This window comes from Rana temporaria, chromosome 3 (assembly GCF_905171775.1).
Source record: "Rana temporaria chromosome 3, aRanTem1.1, whole genome shotgun sequence".
NCBI classification, from domain to species: Eukaryota; Metazoa; Chordata; class Amphibia; order Anura; family Ranidae; genus Rana; species Rana temporaria.
The window spans coordinates 225936172-225952119 of record NC_053491.1 but is presented as its reverse complement, the minus strand read 5'-3'; the positions used below and the strand labels follow the sequence as shown (position 1 = coordinate 225952119).

Here is a 15948-nt window from a genome sequence, read left to right as displayed (position 1 = left end):
TCTGTCTGTCATTTTGGGGTTAACATACACTGATGGTGTCAGCCGGACATGGGATGTCCGATTCGTCTGTCTCCCCTATCTGGCTCGAACAATGTTCTTTCAAAATGAAAAAAATAAAATACATAAATAAAGAAATCCCCTGAACCAGATTGGATAATTAAAGTACACTCACGGGCAAATAAATGTCACAGAAATGTTTTTAATTTCGTCATTGGCTAAATTTTTCTAAAGTGGAGAATTATATAGAAACTCGATTTTGCTCATTGAGCTGCTTTGGCGAATTTTACATTTGTAAAGAAAAACATATATATACTTTTTCCCTTTATTTAAAAAAATATGGTGTTTGTTTATCATTTGTTATTTATTTATTTTTTATTACCAATATTTTGTGTGTAGGGGTAAGGAAAGAAATCTGGGATAGCTAACCTGTGGATATGTTTTTAAATCTTTTTATATTTGTTAATTTTCTAATATATTTTTTATATTTTTTTACCTACAAAGGTCGTATCTGGGCATTACACCCAAGGAGGTACATTGAAAGTCTCATATAACTTTTGTATTTGAAATATATATCGTGTTTTTTTTTTCTCTTGGAATTGATGTCTATTCCATTGCTATTTGTGTTGTGTCGCTATACATTTTTTATTTGACCTCTTTTGCTGTTTTCTTTTTCTTTTTTTTTCTATGAATTTTTTTTAATAATCAGGGGACAATTGTTTGGCAAGAGAACAGCTTCAGGAAGCTGATCGGATCTTTTGTAATCCTAAGAACACATCCATTTGCACTAAAATCAACTAAAACTATTTAAATTTCGCAAGTTGACCACAAGTATGCCAACATGGCATTTTTTTTTTTTTTTTTTGCCTTTCATTTTTTTTTTTGCCAAATCACTTGATTGTCTCCAAAATGTGGGGAAATATAAAATAATTTTTTTTTCTCGCCTTTCATCCTGGGGTAACTAAAATAGTGCCTAAATTTCCATATACTATATCTATCTCTCTCTCTTTATATATATATATATATATATATATATATATATATATATATATATATATATATATATACACACACAGAGATATCTAGATATAGATATCTATATATATATATATATATATACACACAGAGATATCTATATATATATATATATATATATATATATATATATATATATATGTATATATATATATCTCTCTCTCTCTCTCTCTCTCTCTCTCTCTATATATATATATATATATATATATATATATATATATATATATATACAGAGATATCTATATATATATATATATATATATATATATATATATATATATATAGATAGATAGGTAGGTATCTCTCTCTCTCTCTCTCTCTATATATATATATATATATATATATATATATATATATATATATAGCAGCCACTACCCCTCTATTCCTGGTGTCCCTTTATTTCCTAATTAATTTCGGATGATGGTACATTTTTCCCATTAAACCAACCTGAGGCTATACTCAAACTCTTATATATATATATATATATATATATATATATATATATATATATATATATATATATATATATATATATATATATAGATCTCTCTCTCTCTCTCTCTCTCTCTCTCTCTCTCTCTCTCTATATATATATATATATATATATATATATATATATATATATATATATGTTATAGTGACAGTGTAGGCACTAGCATATTAATTAATTTATGTTCAATAACACTTTAATAGGAAGATCACCATAACAAATACTGATATTATTAATGAATTATGACTAGCTGGTGATCAGGAAACACTGGTGTCATTGTCAATTGTTTCAGGTCCATTTGTATCACCTTGGAAGATCATTATTAACAGATCAATTGCAGAAAAGCAGTAATTATCCATAACAATTAGCTAATGATGTTCTAGTGACTTCTCAGTTGAGGCTGCAGAATCATTTTGTCAGTGGGTGATGTCTGTGATTTCTGGGACTGTGGTTGCTGCTGATGGAGATAACATCTCACATGTGAGTCACTGTGTTGTGTCCTGATGGGATCTGACATAGGGAATGCACAGGGGGTGACCTGCTTCTATGATGAGGATTACATTTTAGATGGAGGTTACAGGTCCTGCAGGTAGAAGAAGGGGAAATCGGATCTTAGTGTGAGTTTGACATATGGGCGTGGCTTTTTGGGCCAGTGCTTCTGCTATTGGTGGAGGTGTGCTGGGGGGAGGAGCTTGAACACATGTACAGCAGTGCTAGGTGCTATGCCTTACCCCAGCACAGACTATATGCTCTCTCCCCCCATTGCTGTATGCCTGGCACTGACACCTGAGCCTCATCTCAGCTACAAATCTGCATAGAGAGAGAGGGAGAAGTGTGCACAAGGTCTCTTCTTGTCACCTAAGGAGGTGACAACAGTCACAGCCATCTGGGGACATCGGAAGATCCGGAGCAATCAGTGTTTAGAGAAGGGATGAGGACTGGCACACAGTGACTCCTATGTTATGGTAATTGGCCCCAGGGGCAGCACCATGTTCCTGCCTCCAGCCAGGAAAGGATTCTCTATAGAAGCTTTGGTGGGTCCGGACAGAAGCCCAGAGGAGCCTCTTAGACCCACAGCTCTAAAATACTCTGAAGCTGGCCATGGACTGTCCTCTGGCCCCCTCCACCCTGGGATCCGCCTGTTTGGTGCCCCAGATCTGGTATTCCCGGAGCACGCTGCTAACCCCTATGGGCATGGACTGGGCATCCCCCAACATCGCTTACTGCACAGGGACCCGCTCAGCTTCTGCCCCTGGATCCTGAGGCATCGACTGCCCGGTGAGTAGACAGGGGGCCCCTGGGGGCCCTGCACAGCATCTGAGCTCCACTGATCCGAAAATATGTAAAAGCATGTTATGTCACTTGTCTTAGTTTGTCATTGGGCTAAAAGTGACAGCAAGGTGTATCGGATCGATACGAGTCAGATCAGCAATACATCCATTAATCTAAGGTTGGCCATACACTATATAAGTTTCTTGTAAACTTGCATTTAGATTTACCAAAACCATACAATAAGAGGTTAAACCTAAACACCTTAATTTGTATTCAATCAGGCTTGTACTACATAGTTCAAGGTAAATCTACATCAAATTGAACAAGAAAATGTGTATAATGTATGACCAGCTTAAGGCTCCCATGGCTGTGTAGAGGATTGCATGTGCATGCCACTTTTTCTGATAGGTCTGTATTAATTGTGAGCTTAGGCTGGAGTCCAACTAACAAGGAAATATGTCCCTCCCTCTATTATATATTATCCCTCTATTATATCACCTTGCTTGTTGATCAGATCAGCAGATCTATAATGTGCAGAGGAGCTACATCACATCCTATGTTGTCTTCATATAGTTACATAGTTATCTAGCTAGTCTGGTTGAAAAAGAACATCTAGTTCAACCAATTCATTTTTGTTTTTGTTTTAACAATACATTTTTTTTTTTTTCGATTTACATTTTTTTTTTTTTATTGAAGAAAAGAAATGTACATCATAGTGCTCTCAGTACACTTCAGAGCAGAAAATCAGAGACAAACAAATAAAAACAATACAAATATAAATTTCAACCAATTCATTTCTGATCAGCAGCCGATCACTGGGCATACTGGGGCATTCAAGTTTGGCATCATAGATTGGCATTACCCACCGCTACACCTCATTCCTCCTGTGTCACAAATATGAACACATGAAGCAGAAGTGAACCCAAAAGCTTACACTTCACACTTTTAGATTGCCCTATAGTGCAGGACATTACACACATATAAACTGGAATGCATGCAGGGGAATCTTCATTCCTGAAAAGCTGCAGCAGGAAAACATTCAAATTCAGTAGAAATCGAAGTTTCTGTCTGTTAAAGGCTGCAATCTGCTACACTGGACAGACTGAACAAGTACCAGGCAGCTCGTGGCTCACTGGACTGGAACTACAAGTACCAGCAAACCAAGCTTCTGACACTCCTGACAGTTTTATGTGGGTGCAGTATGTCCTTTATAATGAGATCTATAAAATTTAATTCAAGTTAATAATATTACTAGTAATATTGCTATGAGTAATTTAATTACTAATATGACTCGTCTCTTAGTAATCATATTAGTAAATAAGGAAAGTGACACATTCTGCCAAGGATTTTCCCAATCTATTCGCAGCAGAATGCTAAAATAACGAAAGCACAAAATAATAGACATCAAATCTGTCAGAAAAATTAAATATCATGCATCGATTTCAATTGGACGATCGCTTGATCATAAAATAGGTGTAGGATCACAGACAGATACACAAGAGGATGCCAACTTATCTGTAATCATACAATTATTTCCTATAGTGATGGGATTCCACATTCCACATTAGACACAATAGGACATGGCGCATCGACTACATCTGAGCTGTATCACAACACATCACTCACATCTGTCACAATTCCCCTATATAACAAGGGGAATACACCCATACTGATTGAGGGCTAGCCAATAAACTACAGGGAGTGTATCAAATAATACATACACATTGGTGAATGCACAAGCTGCACATGTGCTAAAAAATCGGATTCGTAACAATGTCCTGCAGCTTACATTTTTTTTATATACAAAAATGTATATATACAGTATATATATATATATATATATATATATATATATATATATATATATATATATATATATATATATATATATATATATAACATTTTTGTATAAAAAAAATTTAAGCTGCAGGACATTGATACGAATCCGATTTATATATATATATATATAACGTTTTTGTATATACATTTTTTTTAAGCTGCAGGACATTGCACATGTGCAGCTTGTGCATTCACCAATGTGTATGTTATATATATATAAAATTTGAAAAACTATTTTGAAAAAACATGCACACACACACACACATATATATATATGTTTGAATACAATGTGTAATGCATATGTGCGTTTAAAGGGATGATTGAATAGGCCCGTACATACATGGGGCATCACACCTGGATGTTCTGCATTTCTTTATACATAACCACACCTAAATCACCTAAGTATTTCTAAATCACTAGAAGGCAGCTGTATTGTTACAGGTTGCATTTTTATACATTTTATTTTTTTATGTTTATATTTTGGGTGCATTTTCACACAGAGTAAGCACTAGCGCGTAGTTCCCTATTCCCGGTAGTCTTCTATATATAGGTCTTCTGATCTGTTTATGGCAGTGTTGTCTATCCGGGGAGGAAGTGTAACTGCCGCAGAAAAGCCCAAATTAAACCTACAGCATGTCAGAAACATGAATTTGCTAATACATTTTTTACCCTAAACTTTGCACCCAGATATGTTCTTCAGTATATTCTGTCCTTGAAACAATTCTCATTTATATTTTTTCTGATAATTATTGTCATTGATAGGTATGTTTATACATACATTCCATATTTTCTAATAATAATAATAATAATAATAATAATAATAATAATAATAATAAAAAAATAAATAAATATATATATATATATATATATATATATATATATATATATATATATATATATATATATATATATATATATAATCTATCTATCTATCTATCTATCTATCTATCTATCTATCTATCTATCTATCTATCTATCTATCTATCTATCTATCTATCTATCTATCTAGTAGAGGAGGCTAATGGGAATATACCTGTATCTAGTAATCATACTCATGATCTTTGTTTAGCAGCCATCTGAAAACAGCTCATACTGCAACCATGCAGATAATGGATTTATATATGGATATGGGGCCACCTCAACATGTTCTGTATTAAAACTTTGTAATTGTACCTACTCACCATTGGGAAAGCAATTTCTCTAAAACCTACTATATTTAAACAATTCTTTATAAATGTAATATATATATATATATATATATATATATATATATATATATATATATATATATATATATAGATATATAGATATATATACATATAGATATATATATATATATATATATATATATATATATATATATATATATATATATATCTATATATAGATATATATCTATATATACACATATATTTATTTATATATTTACCCACAGTAGGAAAATAAGTAGCACACATGAAAGTGGCTTACCTATATATTTTAAGATGGCAATATATATATATATATATATATATATATATATATATATATAAAATATATAGATACACAAATAGGTAGATAAGGCGTGTTTGTGCATTACATTTTTAATTTCAGAATTCTCCACCACAGACAGATAAAGTGAGAATAGTATGCTTTTATTAAGTATTCAGGAGGTCAGTAATTAATTAGCATGATATATTCCATAGTAGGAAAACAATTAATGAAGCAGTGACCTCAGGACAGACTGTTTATACACTTTTTTTTATTTTTTATAGATTCACACATTATATATTTTCCACATAAAATACCTTGTTTGGTACACAGGAGGACACACTACACTAATTCAAAGATAAAGGCCAAGAATATGCTCACTATGCACATTAGTTATTACAAACTCATAATACTTTATTCAGTTGGTCTATGACAAAAAAAATAAAATAAAAAATACAGTTGAACTGTAATGCTTACAGTTTTAAACACTGTTGGTCTATTTGCAAATATACGCAAACAGAAGTATGTGTATTATTGTCACAGAACCCAGTTATATTCAAATCTGCACTGCAAAATGGTAGTCTTAACAGGAAAGCTTTAAACTGACACATTTATATTATTATTATTATTATTATTATTTATATATATATATATATATATATATATATATATATATATATATATATATATATATATATATATATAGATATAGATATATATTATATATATATATATATATATATATATATATATATATATATATATATATATATATAGATATATAGATATATATATATGTGTGTGTGTAATCTACATAGATATATATATATATGTGTGTGTATCTCTCTCTCTCTCTCTCTCTCTCTCTCTCTCTCTCTCTCTCTCTATATATATATATATATATTTATATATATATATATATATATATATATATATATATATATATATAATGGTCTGGTGCTTCTACCTAATTACTTTGATATGTTTTCTGACTGAACAGTACAAAAGTATATAGTTTTTTTATATATATCTTATATACAAAATGAAGAACTTGGGAGATCTTTTGTAATTTATTCTGCCTGGAATTAACACAGAAGAAGAATGCTTCATTGTCACTTTGATGCACATGATAGAACAACAAAAGCAGAAAATGTATATTTTTCATCTTTATTTATTTAGGTTCTTTAAGGTTTCTAAATGACGAAAGGATAGTTAGATCAGGAAAACATAGCTCTATCTAAACCAGGTTGACGTTTTGCCAGTTTAGGAAAATATTTGGGTCTAGTGCTTAAGAATTCTATATATTTCATCATCAGTCTAGATGTGCAGACATGCTGGTAATCATCCATCTACCGGGGTAAGATGGCGGCTAGACTTGACTTCTAAATTATATTTTGTTGAAAAGATATGTACAGCAGAACCACACTTGTACTGCAGAAAAACAATAACAATGGTTTGGGAATATCTAACCTGACCAATTGGCTCTCAGGCCTCATACACACGACCGAGTTTCTCAGCAAAAACCAGCAAGAAACTTGCTGGGAGATATTTTTTTGCCGAGGAAACCGGTCGTGTGTACATTTTCGTCGAGGAAACTGTCGAGAAACTCGACGAGCCAAAAAGAGAGCAAGTTCTCTATTTCCTCGACGGGAGTCTCAAATTGGCTCATCGAGTTCCTGGTCGGGCTGGTTTCCGACGAGAAACTCGGGCGTGTGTATGCTAAGAAACCCGCGCTTGCTCAGATTAAAGTATGAGACGTGAGTAAAAGTAGCGTTTGTAATGGAAATAACACATTTTTAAAGCTGTAACAGACTGAAAAGTGCAAATCGTCTCTTACCAAACTTTTATTTAACACGCAAACACATGAAATTAGCAAAAGCAGCCCCAAGAGTTGTGCCAGTGGAATCGAACTTCCCCTGCTGTTGTATGTGTTGTATGTCACCGCGTTTGAGAACGAGGAGATTTTGGCTTGACAGTGTGTACGCAAAGCAAGCTTGTCGAGTTCCTCGACAAGCCTAACAAGGAACTCAACGAGCAAAACGATGTGTTTCGCCCGACGAGTTCCTCGGTCGTGTGTACGAGGCCTCAGCCTTCCAAGAATTATCAATCAGTGGTGTCTAGTGTGATCTGAAGATACCCATATACCTTACAATCCTCTCCCAATCTAGTTGTACTAACAGTAAACTCCCAATCTGGTTATGATCACGTCTATAGGCAATTGCTACCATGGTAATAAAGATGAGGATCCGTCACCATAATAATTATCATTTACACTATAACAAACTGCAATATATATTTATATCATTATTCACAAAGAAACGCAAGCCCCCTTCCTTCAAGCTTTATTTCATGAAATTCATATTTTATATTGTACAAATCATATCTGTATTATAGAGTAGCATTTTAGCATTAACTGAGCATTAGAACTTGTCTTAAATGTATTTGGCTTTTCATCGTAAATTATGTCTTGACTGCAAGTACATGCTAGCGGTAGCTACTGGTTATTTATAATGGGCCTTAGGTCTAGGCAGGACAGTTTGGGGTAGGCCCCAGTCCATCACTTACATAATAAAAATAAAAACAGTAAATCATGGAAAAATATATTTTCATTAATTTGACTTAATATGTAACTTAATTAGTTGCTGTTGGTTAGAACACTTTGTACGTTATCTGTGCTGTTATCCAGTAGGGTGTGTGCCTTCTATGACTGGCGTATGAGTAGGAAACATTAAGGCCCCCTACATGATTATATGTTGCAAAAGCATGCGGTAAAATGTGCACAATAAAGCGTGGCACTTTGGGGTTCATTTACTAAATGTGGAGAGCGCAAAATCTGGTGCAGCTCTGCATAAAAACCAATCGGCTTCCAGAGTCTTTTGTCAAAGCTAAAGTTAGGCCCCGTACACACGTCCGAGGAACTCGACGGGCAAAACACATCGGTTTGCTCGTCGAGTTCCTTGTGAAGCCGCCGAGGATCTCGGCGAGCCAACTTTCCTCATTGAACAACGAGGAAATAGAGAACATGTTCTCTATTTGGCTCGCCGAGTAACTCGTCGGCTTCCTCGGCCGAAAGTGTACACACGCCGGGTTTCTCGGCAGAATTCAGCTCCGATCGAGTTTCTGGCTGAATTCTGCCGAGAAACTCGGTCGTGTGTACGGGGCCTTAGAAGCTGATTGGCTACCCATGCACATCTGCACCAGATTGTGCACTCTCTAGTTTTAGTAAATCAACTCATTTGTGTTAATTTAGAATGGCATCCCAATGCATATGGGCAGTAGGTGCCAATGGGCCTGTGCATTGTTGCGTTCTCTGTGGTTCACTGCATTATAAAATGCTACAGTTCTTTATTTTTTTTATTTTGTTTTGTTCTTTGTCGTGCGTTAGCAATCCTTTCAAAATTAATGGGCTGCCTTGATGCAATGCATGTTAACCTTTCTGCATTAATGCAACACAACAGAATGCAGAAGCGTAAATGAGGCCTGATAAAATGCATCAATCTCTATGTAAAAGTTTCTATATTTTAACTAGCAGCTCTTAGGTAGATGCATGCAGCCAGTTGTTTAATGTCATCTGTCATTTCAGGCTTGGGAGAGGCTGGAGAAAATTGATTGCTGAATTCTTTAGTAAGATTCTGTAAGAGAAAGTTAGCTTTGTGCGGATATCTCTGTGCATAGTCATAATTATGGGTGACATTCAAGAAAATATCTTAAAACTGCATTGTGCGTAATTATTTTTGCTTAAAGATGTATTGATATGTTATGACTCAGCCTAGTTATACAAAACTTTATGCAAAAGTCGTATTTTTTTCAGCAAGGCTAGGCACCATAAATTAAACAAAGCCAAAGAAAATTATTAGCTCAACTTACCGACCAGCCTGCACCCAACCGAATTATCCTGCCTAACAGTGAGCATAAAAAACAGTATTACCCCTCAGTATTATCTGCAGTCCTAACTATAAATTTTGAGAGCCTCCACAGTGGAAACACATGTTCTTTGATTTTGTTTGACATGCGTCGCCCTTCTATGTAGTCCTTGCTGCCAAAGCCAGTTATAGGTGGGGGCAGTGGCCATTTTTTTGTACTGTTAAGGCCGGTTCACACTAGATGCAGTGAGAATTTACAGCAAATTCACTTCAAATTCGCACGGCATCCAAATCGCAAACCTGTTCATGCGAACTGATTGCAGAGTGTACGTTAAGTTAACGACACCCCACAATCAGTTTGCAAAACACTGCGCGATTTGCAGATTCGGATCACATGGGTGTGAACAGGGCCACTGATAGGGGGACCGGGCACACAGGGGGGCCCAAACACCAGAGGGAAGGAGGGGCAATTACAGGATGCCCTGTGCGGCTCTCGGCAGCTGAAAACCCTTCCACTGACTTTTAGCAGTTGCAGGGAGAGATACAGACACAACTGCCTGTTCTTCCTTGTCCTGTTAAAATAAAAAAAAAATGTATAAAAAAGAATTTGTAATTTTTTTTAAATATAATAATTTATTTTTTTCTAAAAAAAATTATAAAATGTTTTTGTTCAAAAATGTGATCTGCACAGTATTATGGTGCGAATCACATGCAATGCTTGGCATCACACTAGTGTGAACCAGCCCCCATAAATTGGTTTTCCCCATGCCTCACTTCCAAAATTCAATGACAGGGCTCCCAAAACCTATTTTTATTGCAGGTTTCGGAGTTAACAGTACATAACAGAGCATATTGGGCATACCTAAGCTCAATTGCATAGCAAAAAAACAAACAAACAAGCAAACAGAAACAAAAGCACAATATAAAACACAATAAAAACAACCTAGCTAAAATCAAGGCACTCTAAACTATCGAAAAGTTGGTACGCTCGTCGGCTTCCTCGGCCGAAAGTGTACACACGACCGGTTTCTCGGCAGAATTCAGCTCCGACCGAGTTTCTGTCTGAATTCTGCCGAGAAACTCGGTCGTGTGTATGGGGCCTCACTATGTATCTAATATATGTGACTTCCTCAAATCCCACTTTTTATTCTCTTAGTACCGTAATTCTGAAAAGAAAACAACAGAGAATACAAATAAATAAATGGAATAAATAAAATAAAACCATTGTCTTCTTTCCTTGCCTTTCCTTTAAAACTGAAAATCATTCTCGACATTCATAAATCGATTCAGACTTTTATAAACAGACCCTGAGGCAATTGGGCATCCCCACCATGTAGGCACTTGTCCTTTGGTACACATTTTAATATTGTATAAATTGGTGCCAAGCAGGAAGCAAACAAAAAGATGTAATTAAATTGTTATTGAAAATATTATTAACATGTTACATGAATTATTAGACAGAATTTTGTAGCAAAGGTGAAAATAGATATATTACAGCTAAATTCACAGTGATATGGAAAAAAAGAGGAAATTACTCCCAGGGGGTTTTGAGCAGCAAGGAAAATTAGAAATATTTACACATGAGTAAAAAAATATAATTTATTTTATTCAAAAAAGTATCTGGTTTACACAAAAAATATTAGATATGGGGAAATCGAATACATTAACATGGAGATGACAATAGGAGCTCTGGTGTACAATACAATTGGTATTCAATTTAACACAGTGTCACAGTGTCCATATACAGTTCACCAAAAATGGTTGCCATGTAGGGTATCCCCTAATTCACAGTGATATATATCAGTGGCATGCTGGCATGTCCCTGGCATGTCCCTTCTTGTTGATTTACTATAAAGCCATAACATTTTTGTGTGTGTATGTATCTCCCCCTCTGGCTCTAAAAGGGTCGATGCAGACATTTGTGAATCATGTAGAAGAATTGGGATGTTTTCTCTTTGTTTAATAAGGTATCCATGACATTATGTGCCTCAGGTTTATCAAACAGCGTCACGTGAGGCATGGTGGGTACATAAAAATTACATATTCTAATATAATTGTTTACAAAAGTCAGCACAAAGATGAACTGACTTATGCGTCAGAGCACTCATAGCTAACATTGCATGCGATGCAATCATGAATATAATAATTTTTGTTTTCTCTTATCAAATAAAGCTGCTAACACATGAATTTGCTCAACTATTAAGGCTGCTATCAAAAAACTGTAACAGTTGACTTTTTTCAGGCTTCCAGGCAATTGCAGAGAACTTATTAGTCACAGTTCTTTTGCAATTATATCACTAGTGGTTTTGTAAATAAGTCCGGAAAACTTGGTGACCTGGTGACCCCCAAGGACTGGTTTGGGTGACACCGTCCTAAAGAGTCTTGCCACCAAGCCACTGTTAAAATAAATGACAGTGTCACAGTGGGGTTGTTGGAGAGGGTGTAATTATGATGTTCCTGAGCCTAATAGGAACATTTAATGTAATTGTAGGGTTGATTTACTAAAACTGGAGCGTGAAAAATGTGGTGCAGCTCTGCTTAGAAACCAGTTAGCTTCCCTTTTTTTTTTTGTCAAAACTTAATGGAACAAGCTGAAGTTAGACGCTGATTGACTGCCATGGATAGCTGCACCAGATTTTGCACTCTCCATTTATAGTAAATCAACCCCTGTCTGTTACTACAAAAGGCAGTTATCTCTTCTTATTATTTATTTACGTACTTATATAGCGCCGTCAATTTTACACAGCTCTTTACGTATATGTTGTACATTAACATCAGTTCCTGCCCTTAAGAAGCTTACAGTCTAAGGTCCCTAACCATAGGTGTGTGCAGCCTATTGCATTAGGGTGTGCAACCCAAATCTCCAACACATATGCGTTTGACATATTTACCTTCCTCCTCCCCGCTCTCCATCCTGAAGCAATGGGAGGAAGGGAGAGCAAGGGAGCACATGGGGGACCCAGGCAACAGAAGGAAGAGGAACAGGGAAAGGAGGGGTGGCATATATTTGTATCGATCCCCTATGTTTCTGTCCTGTGGCAGCTGAATGTTGACAAAAGGGAGAGGAGGAGAAGCCTACTTTCAGCAGCTGCAGCAGGAAAATACAAATCGGTTCCACTAAATTCCAATCCGCAACCTCTCCTGTCCAGGTTCTGAGGATCGGCAAGGAAGAATTGAGGTTTACCTGTCATCTGCCCACCATTGACAGGTTGCCAACCCCAGGATTAGGGTGTGCCCAGGCACACCTGGCACACCCCTTGCACACGCCTATGTCCCTAACTCACATACATACACATACTAGGGCCAATTTACACAGGAGCCAATTAACCTACAAGCATGTCTTTGGAGTGTGGGAGGAAATGCCCAAAAGCACATGGAAAACTATACAAACTCCAAGCAGGTAGTGCTGTGGTTTGGATTTAAACCGACAACCCTAATGCTGCTAGGTAGAAGTGCTAACCACTAAGTCACTATACTGCCTCTGTATGGCTTGACATAATCACTTCTCAATTTAGCTACCCAAATCTACTGTTTATGGCGGAAGCCCCGATTTAAATCCTTTTGGGGGAATGTTTGTTTGAAAATCTTGTCGATTACTGTTACTACCATACAAGATGGCACCAGTTAGGCTTAGCTCACTCCTCCTCTCACAATGCACTTAAATATGTATATCGAGATGAGATGAGCATTCTTCTTCACAGATGGATGGCCACCAGACATATCTCCAGGTGCTCAGCTCATGCCTACTTGAGCGTCCTCCCCCATAAATCTATAGCCACCTTAAATTCAGCTCATCATTGTTGTTTTTAAACAGTGCCAATACTATATATTGCATGTTATTAAAGTAGTTATTCAATGCATACATAGCAGCAAGATGACTCCAGTATTTCCTGGTTCAGTTTGGCAGCTTCTAGTGTCACCACCTGGACAGTAAATCACCATCATTGTACTGCTGATTCAGTGTCTATGCAGCAGGCAGATGGCATGAATCACTGAACAAGTAAACCAGTTCACATATATGTACTGCAGCTGTATACTTAGCGTGCTACTTGTAATTCTTCTTTAAGTAATAGTTCATAAACCATAAATGCACAAAACACCAAAAGAAAAGCATTTGCTATTATTATACCGTATTTAGCCATGAACTCATTTAGCTGGGAAATCATCCCATTTGAGTTTGCTTAGCTTTGGACCACATCAGAGACGATCGTTACACATTATAATCAGTCCATAAAAATGTCTGGAGAAATGAGACAGATCACTGCTCCAGATAAGTAATATACAGGCATACCCCATGTTTAAGTACACAATGGGGTCTATTTACTAAAGCTGGAAAGTGCAAAATCAGGCTCACTTCTGCATAGAAACCAATGAGCTTCCAGGTTTTATTACCAAAGCTTAATTGAACAAGCTGGGGTTAGAAGCTCATTGGTTTCTATGCAGAAGTGAGCCTGATTTTGTACTTTCCAGCTTTAGTAAATAAACCCCATTGTGTACTTAAAAGTGGGATATGCCCGTAATCCACCAAAAAGGAAGGGCTGGGTGCTAGCTCCGGCTCGCAACCTTGAACATGTAGACCAAATGAGAGAAATTAGCTGCACACCAACATCGGTCCAACAGGTTTATTGAAAGACTGCCAACAGGACTAAAACAACGGTCCAAGGGGGTCCGTTGTTTTAGTCCTGGTGGCAGTTTTTTTAATTAACCTGATGGACGGATGTTGGTGTGCAGCTAATTTTTCTCACTTGGTCTACATAAAAATGTCTGACTATTGGTCTTAGAGAGATAATTTCAATGTAGCAGGAACAGCTGTGTGTCAGAAAACATTCCTATGCATTGAAGTGCTCCATTGTTTGGCTCAATCTATGCACTTGCCAGCAACATACACATGTTCAGGAAAATAGCTTATTAATAGGTGATTAATATTGTTAAAAATCCTGGCTGTTAAATAATAAAAACAATCAAAAAAACCTAGGGATAAGGTCTGCATTCCTAAATGTTCAGTGTAGTAACTCTGGGCCATGTGAGTCTTTTAAAAGAACTATGGCCTAGTTGTGGGTTTGCTGTATATTTCTACCTTTTTGTCACATTTGCAATCTTAGATTGTTGGGTTGATTTACTAAAACTAGAGTGCAAAACCTAGTGCAGTTCTGCATAGAAACCAAACAGCTTCAATTTGTTTTTGGCAAAACTTAATCAAACACGACAACGGTAGAAGCTGATTGGCTATCATGCATTGTTGCACCAGTTTTAGTAAATCAACCCCTGTGTGACTGACAGCATATACATTTTGGCATTTAATTTTTTTTTTCATATCAGAATCCATACAGCTATTGTAAAGTGTAACGAATAAACTGTTAGGCCTCGTACACACGACCGAGGAACTCGTCGGAAAAGACACATCGTTTTCCTCGATGAGTTCCTAGTTAGGCTTGTCGAGGAAATCGACAAGCTTGCTTTGCGTACACACGGTCAAGACAAAATCTCCTCATTCTCAAACGCGGTGACGTACAACACATACAATGGCAGGGGAAGTTTGATTCCACTGGCACAACCCCTAGGGCTGCTTTTGCTAATCTCATGTTACTGCGTGTTAAGTAAAAGTTTGGTAAGAGACGATTTGCACTTTTCAGTCTGTTACAGCGTGACAAATGTGTTATCTTCATTACAAACGCTACTTTTACCGAAGGTGCGCTCCCGTCTCATACTTAATTCTAAGCATGCAAGGGTTTCTTAGCATACACACATCGTGTTTCTCGTCGAGAACCAGCCCGACGAGGAAAAAGAGAACTTGTGCAGAACCCATTATTAGGTCCATACCAGAATCGGATTACATGGGTGTCCGAATTCATATCCAAAGCGAAAGTTCGCACTGCGATATGCAATCTGATCTGAGGGTGTCATTAACTTTCTATTGACACTCCCAGCAGTTCACATAAGGCAGTGTGAACTGCCTTGCGAGTCTGGTGCGATGCAGGAACC

General features: G+C 36.3%; 1 protein-coding gene across 1 annotated transcript in view; it reads left to right on the top strand.

Moving 5' to 3' along the window:
* Positions 1–2224: 2224 nt before the first annotated feature.
* The window catches only part of LOC120932173 (homeobox protein EMX1-like), a 49639-nt gene continuing 35915 nt past the window's right edge, over positions 2225–15948 (top strand). Inside the window, exon 1 of the mRNA XM_040344377.1 lies at positions 2225–2800. Within this exon, the coding sequence (XP_040200311.1) occupies positions 2485–2800 (316 nt within the window). The 5' untranslated portion in view covers positions 2225–2484. The remainder of the gene's footprint in view (positions 2801–15948) is intronic.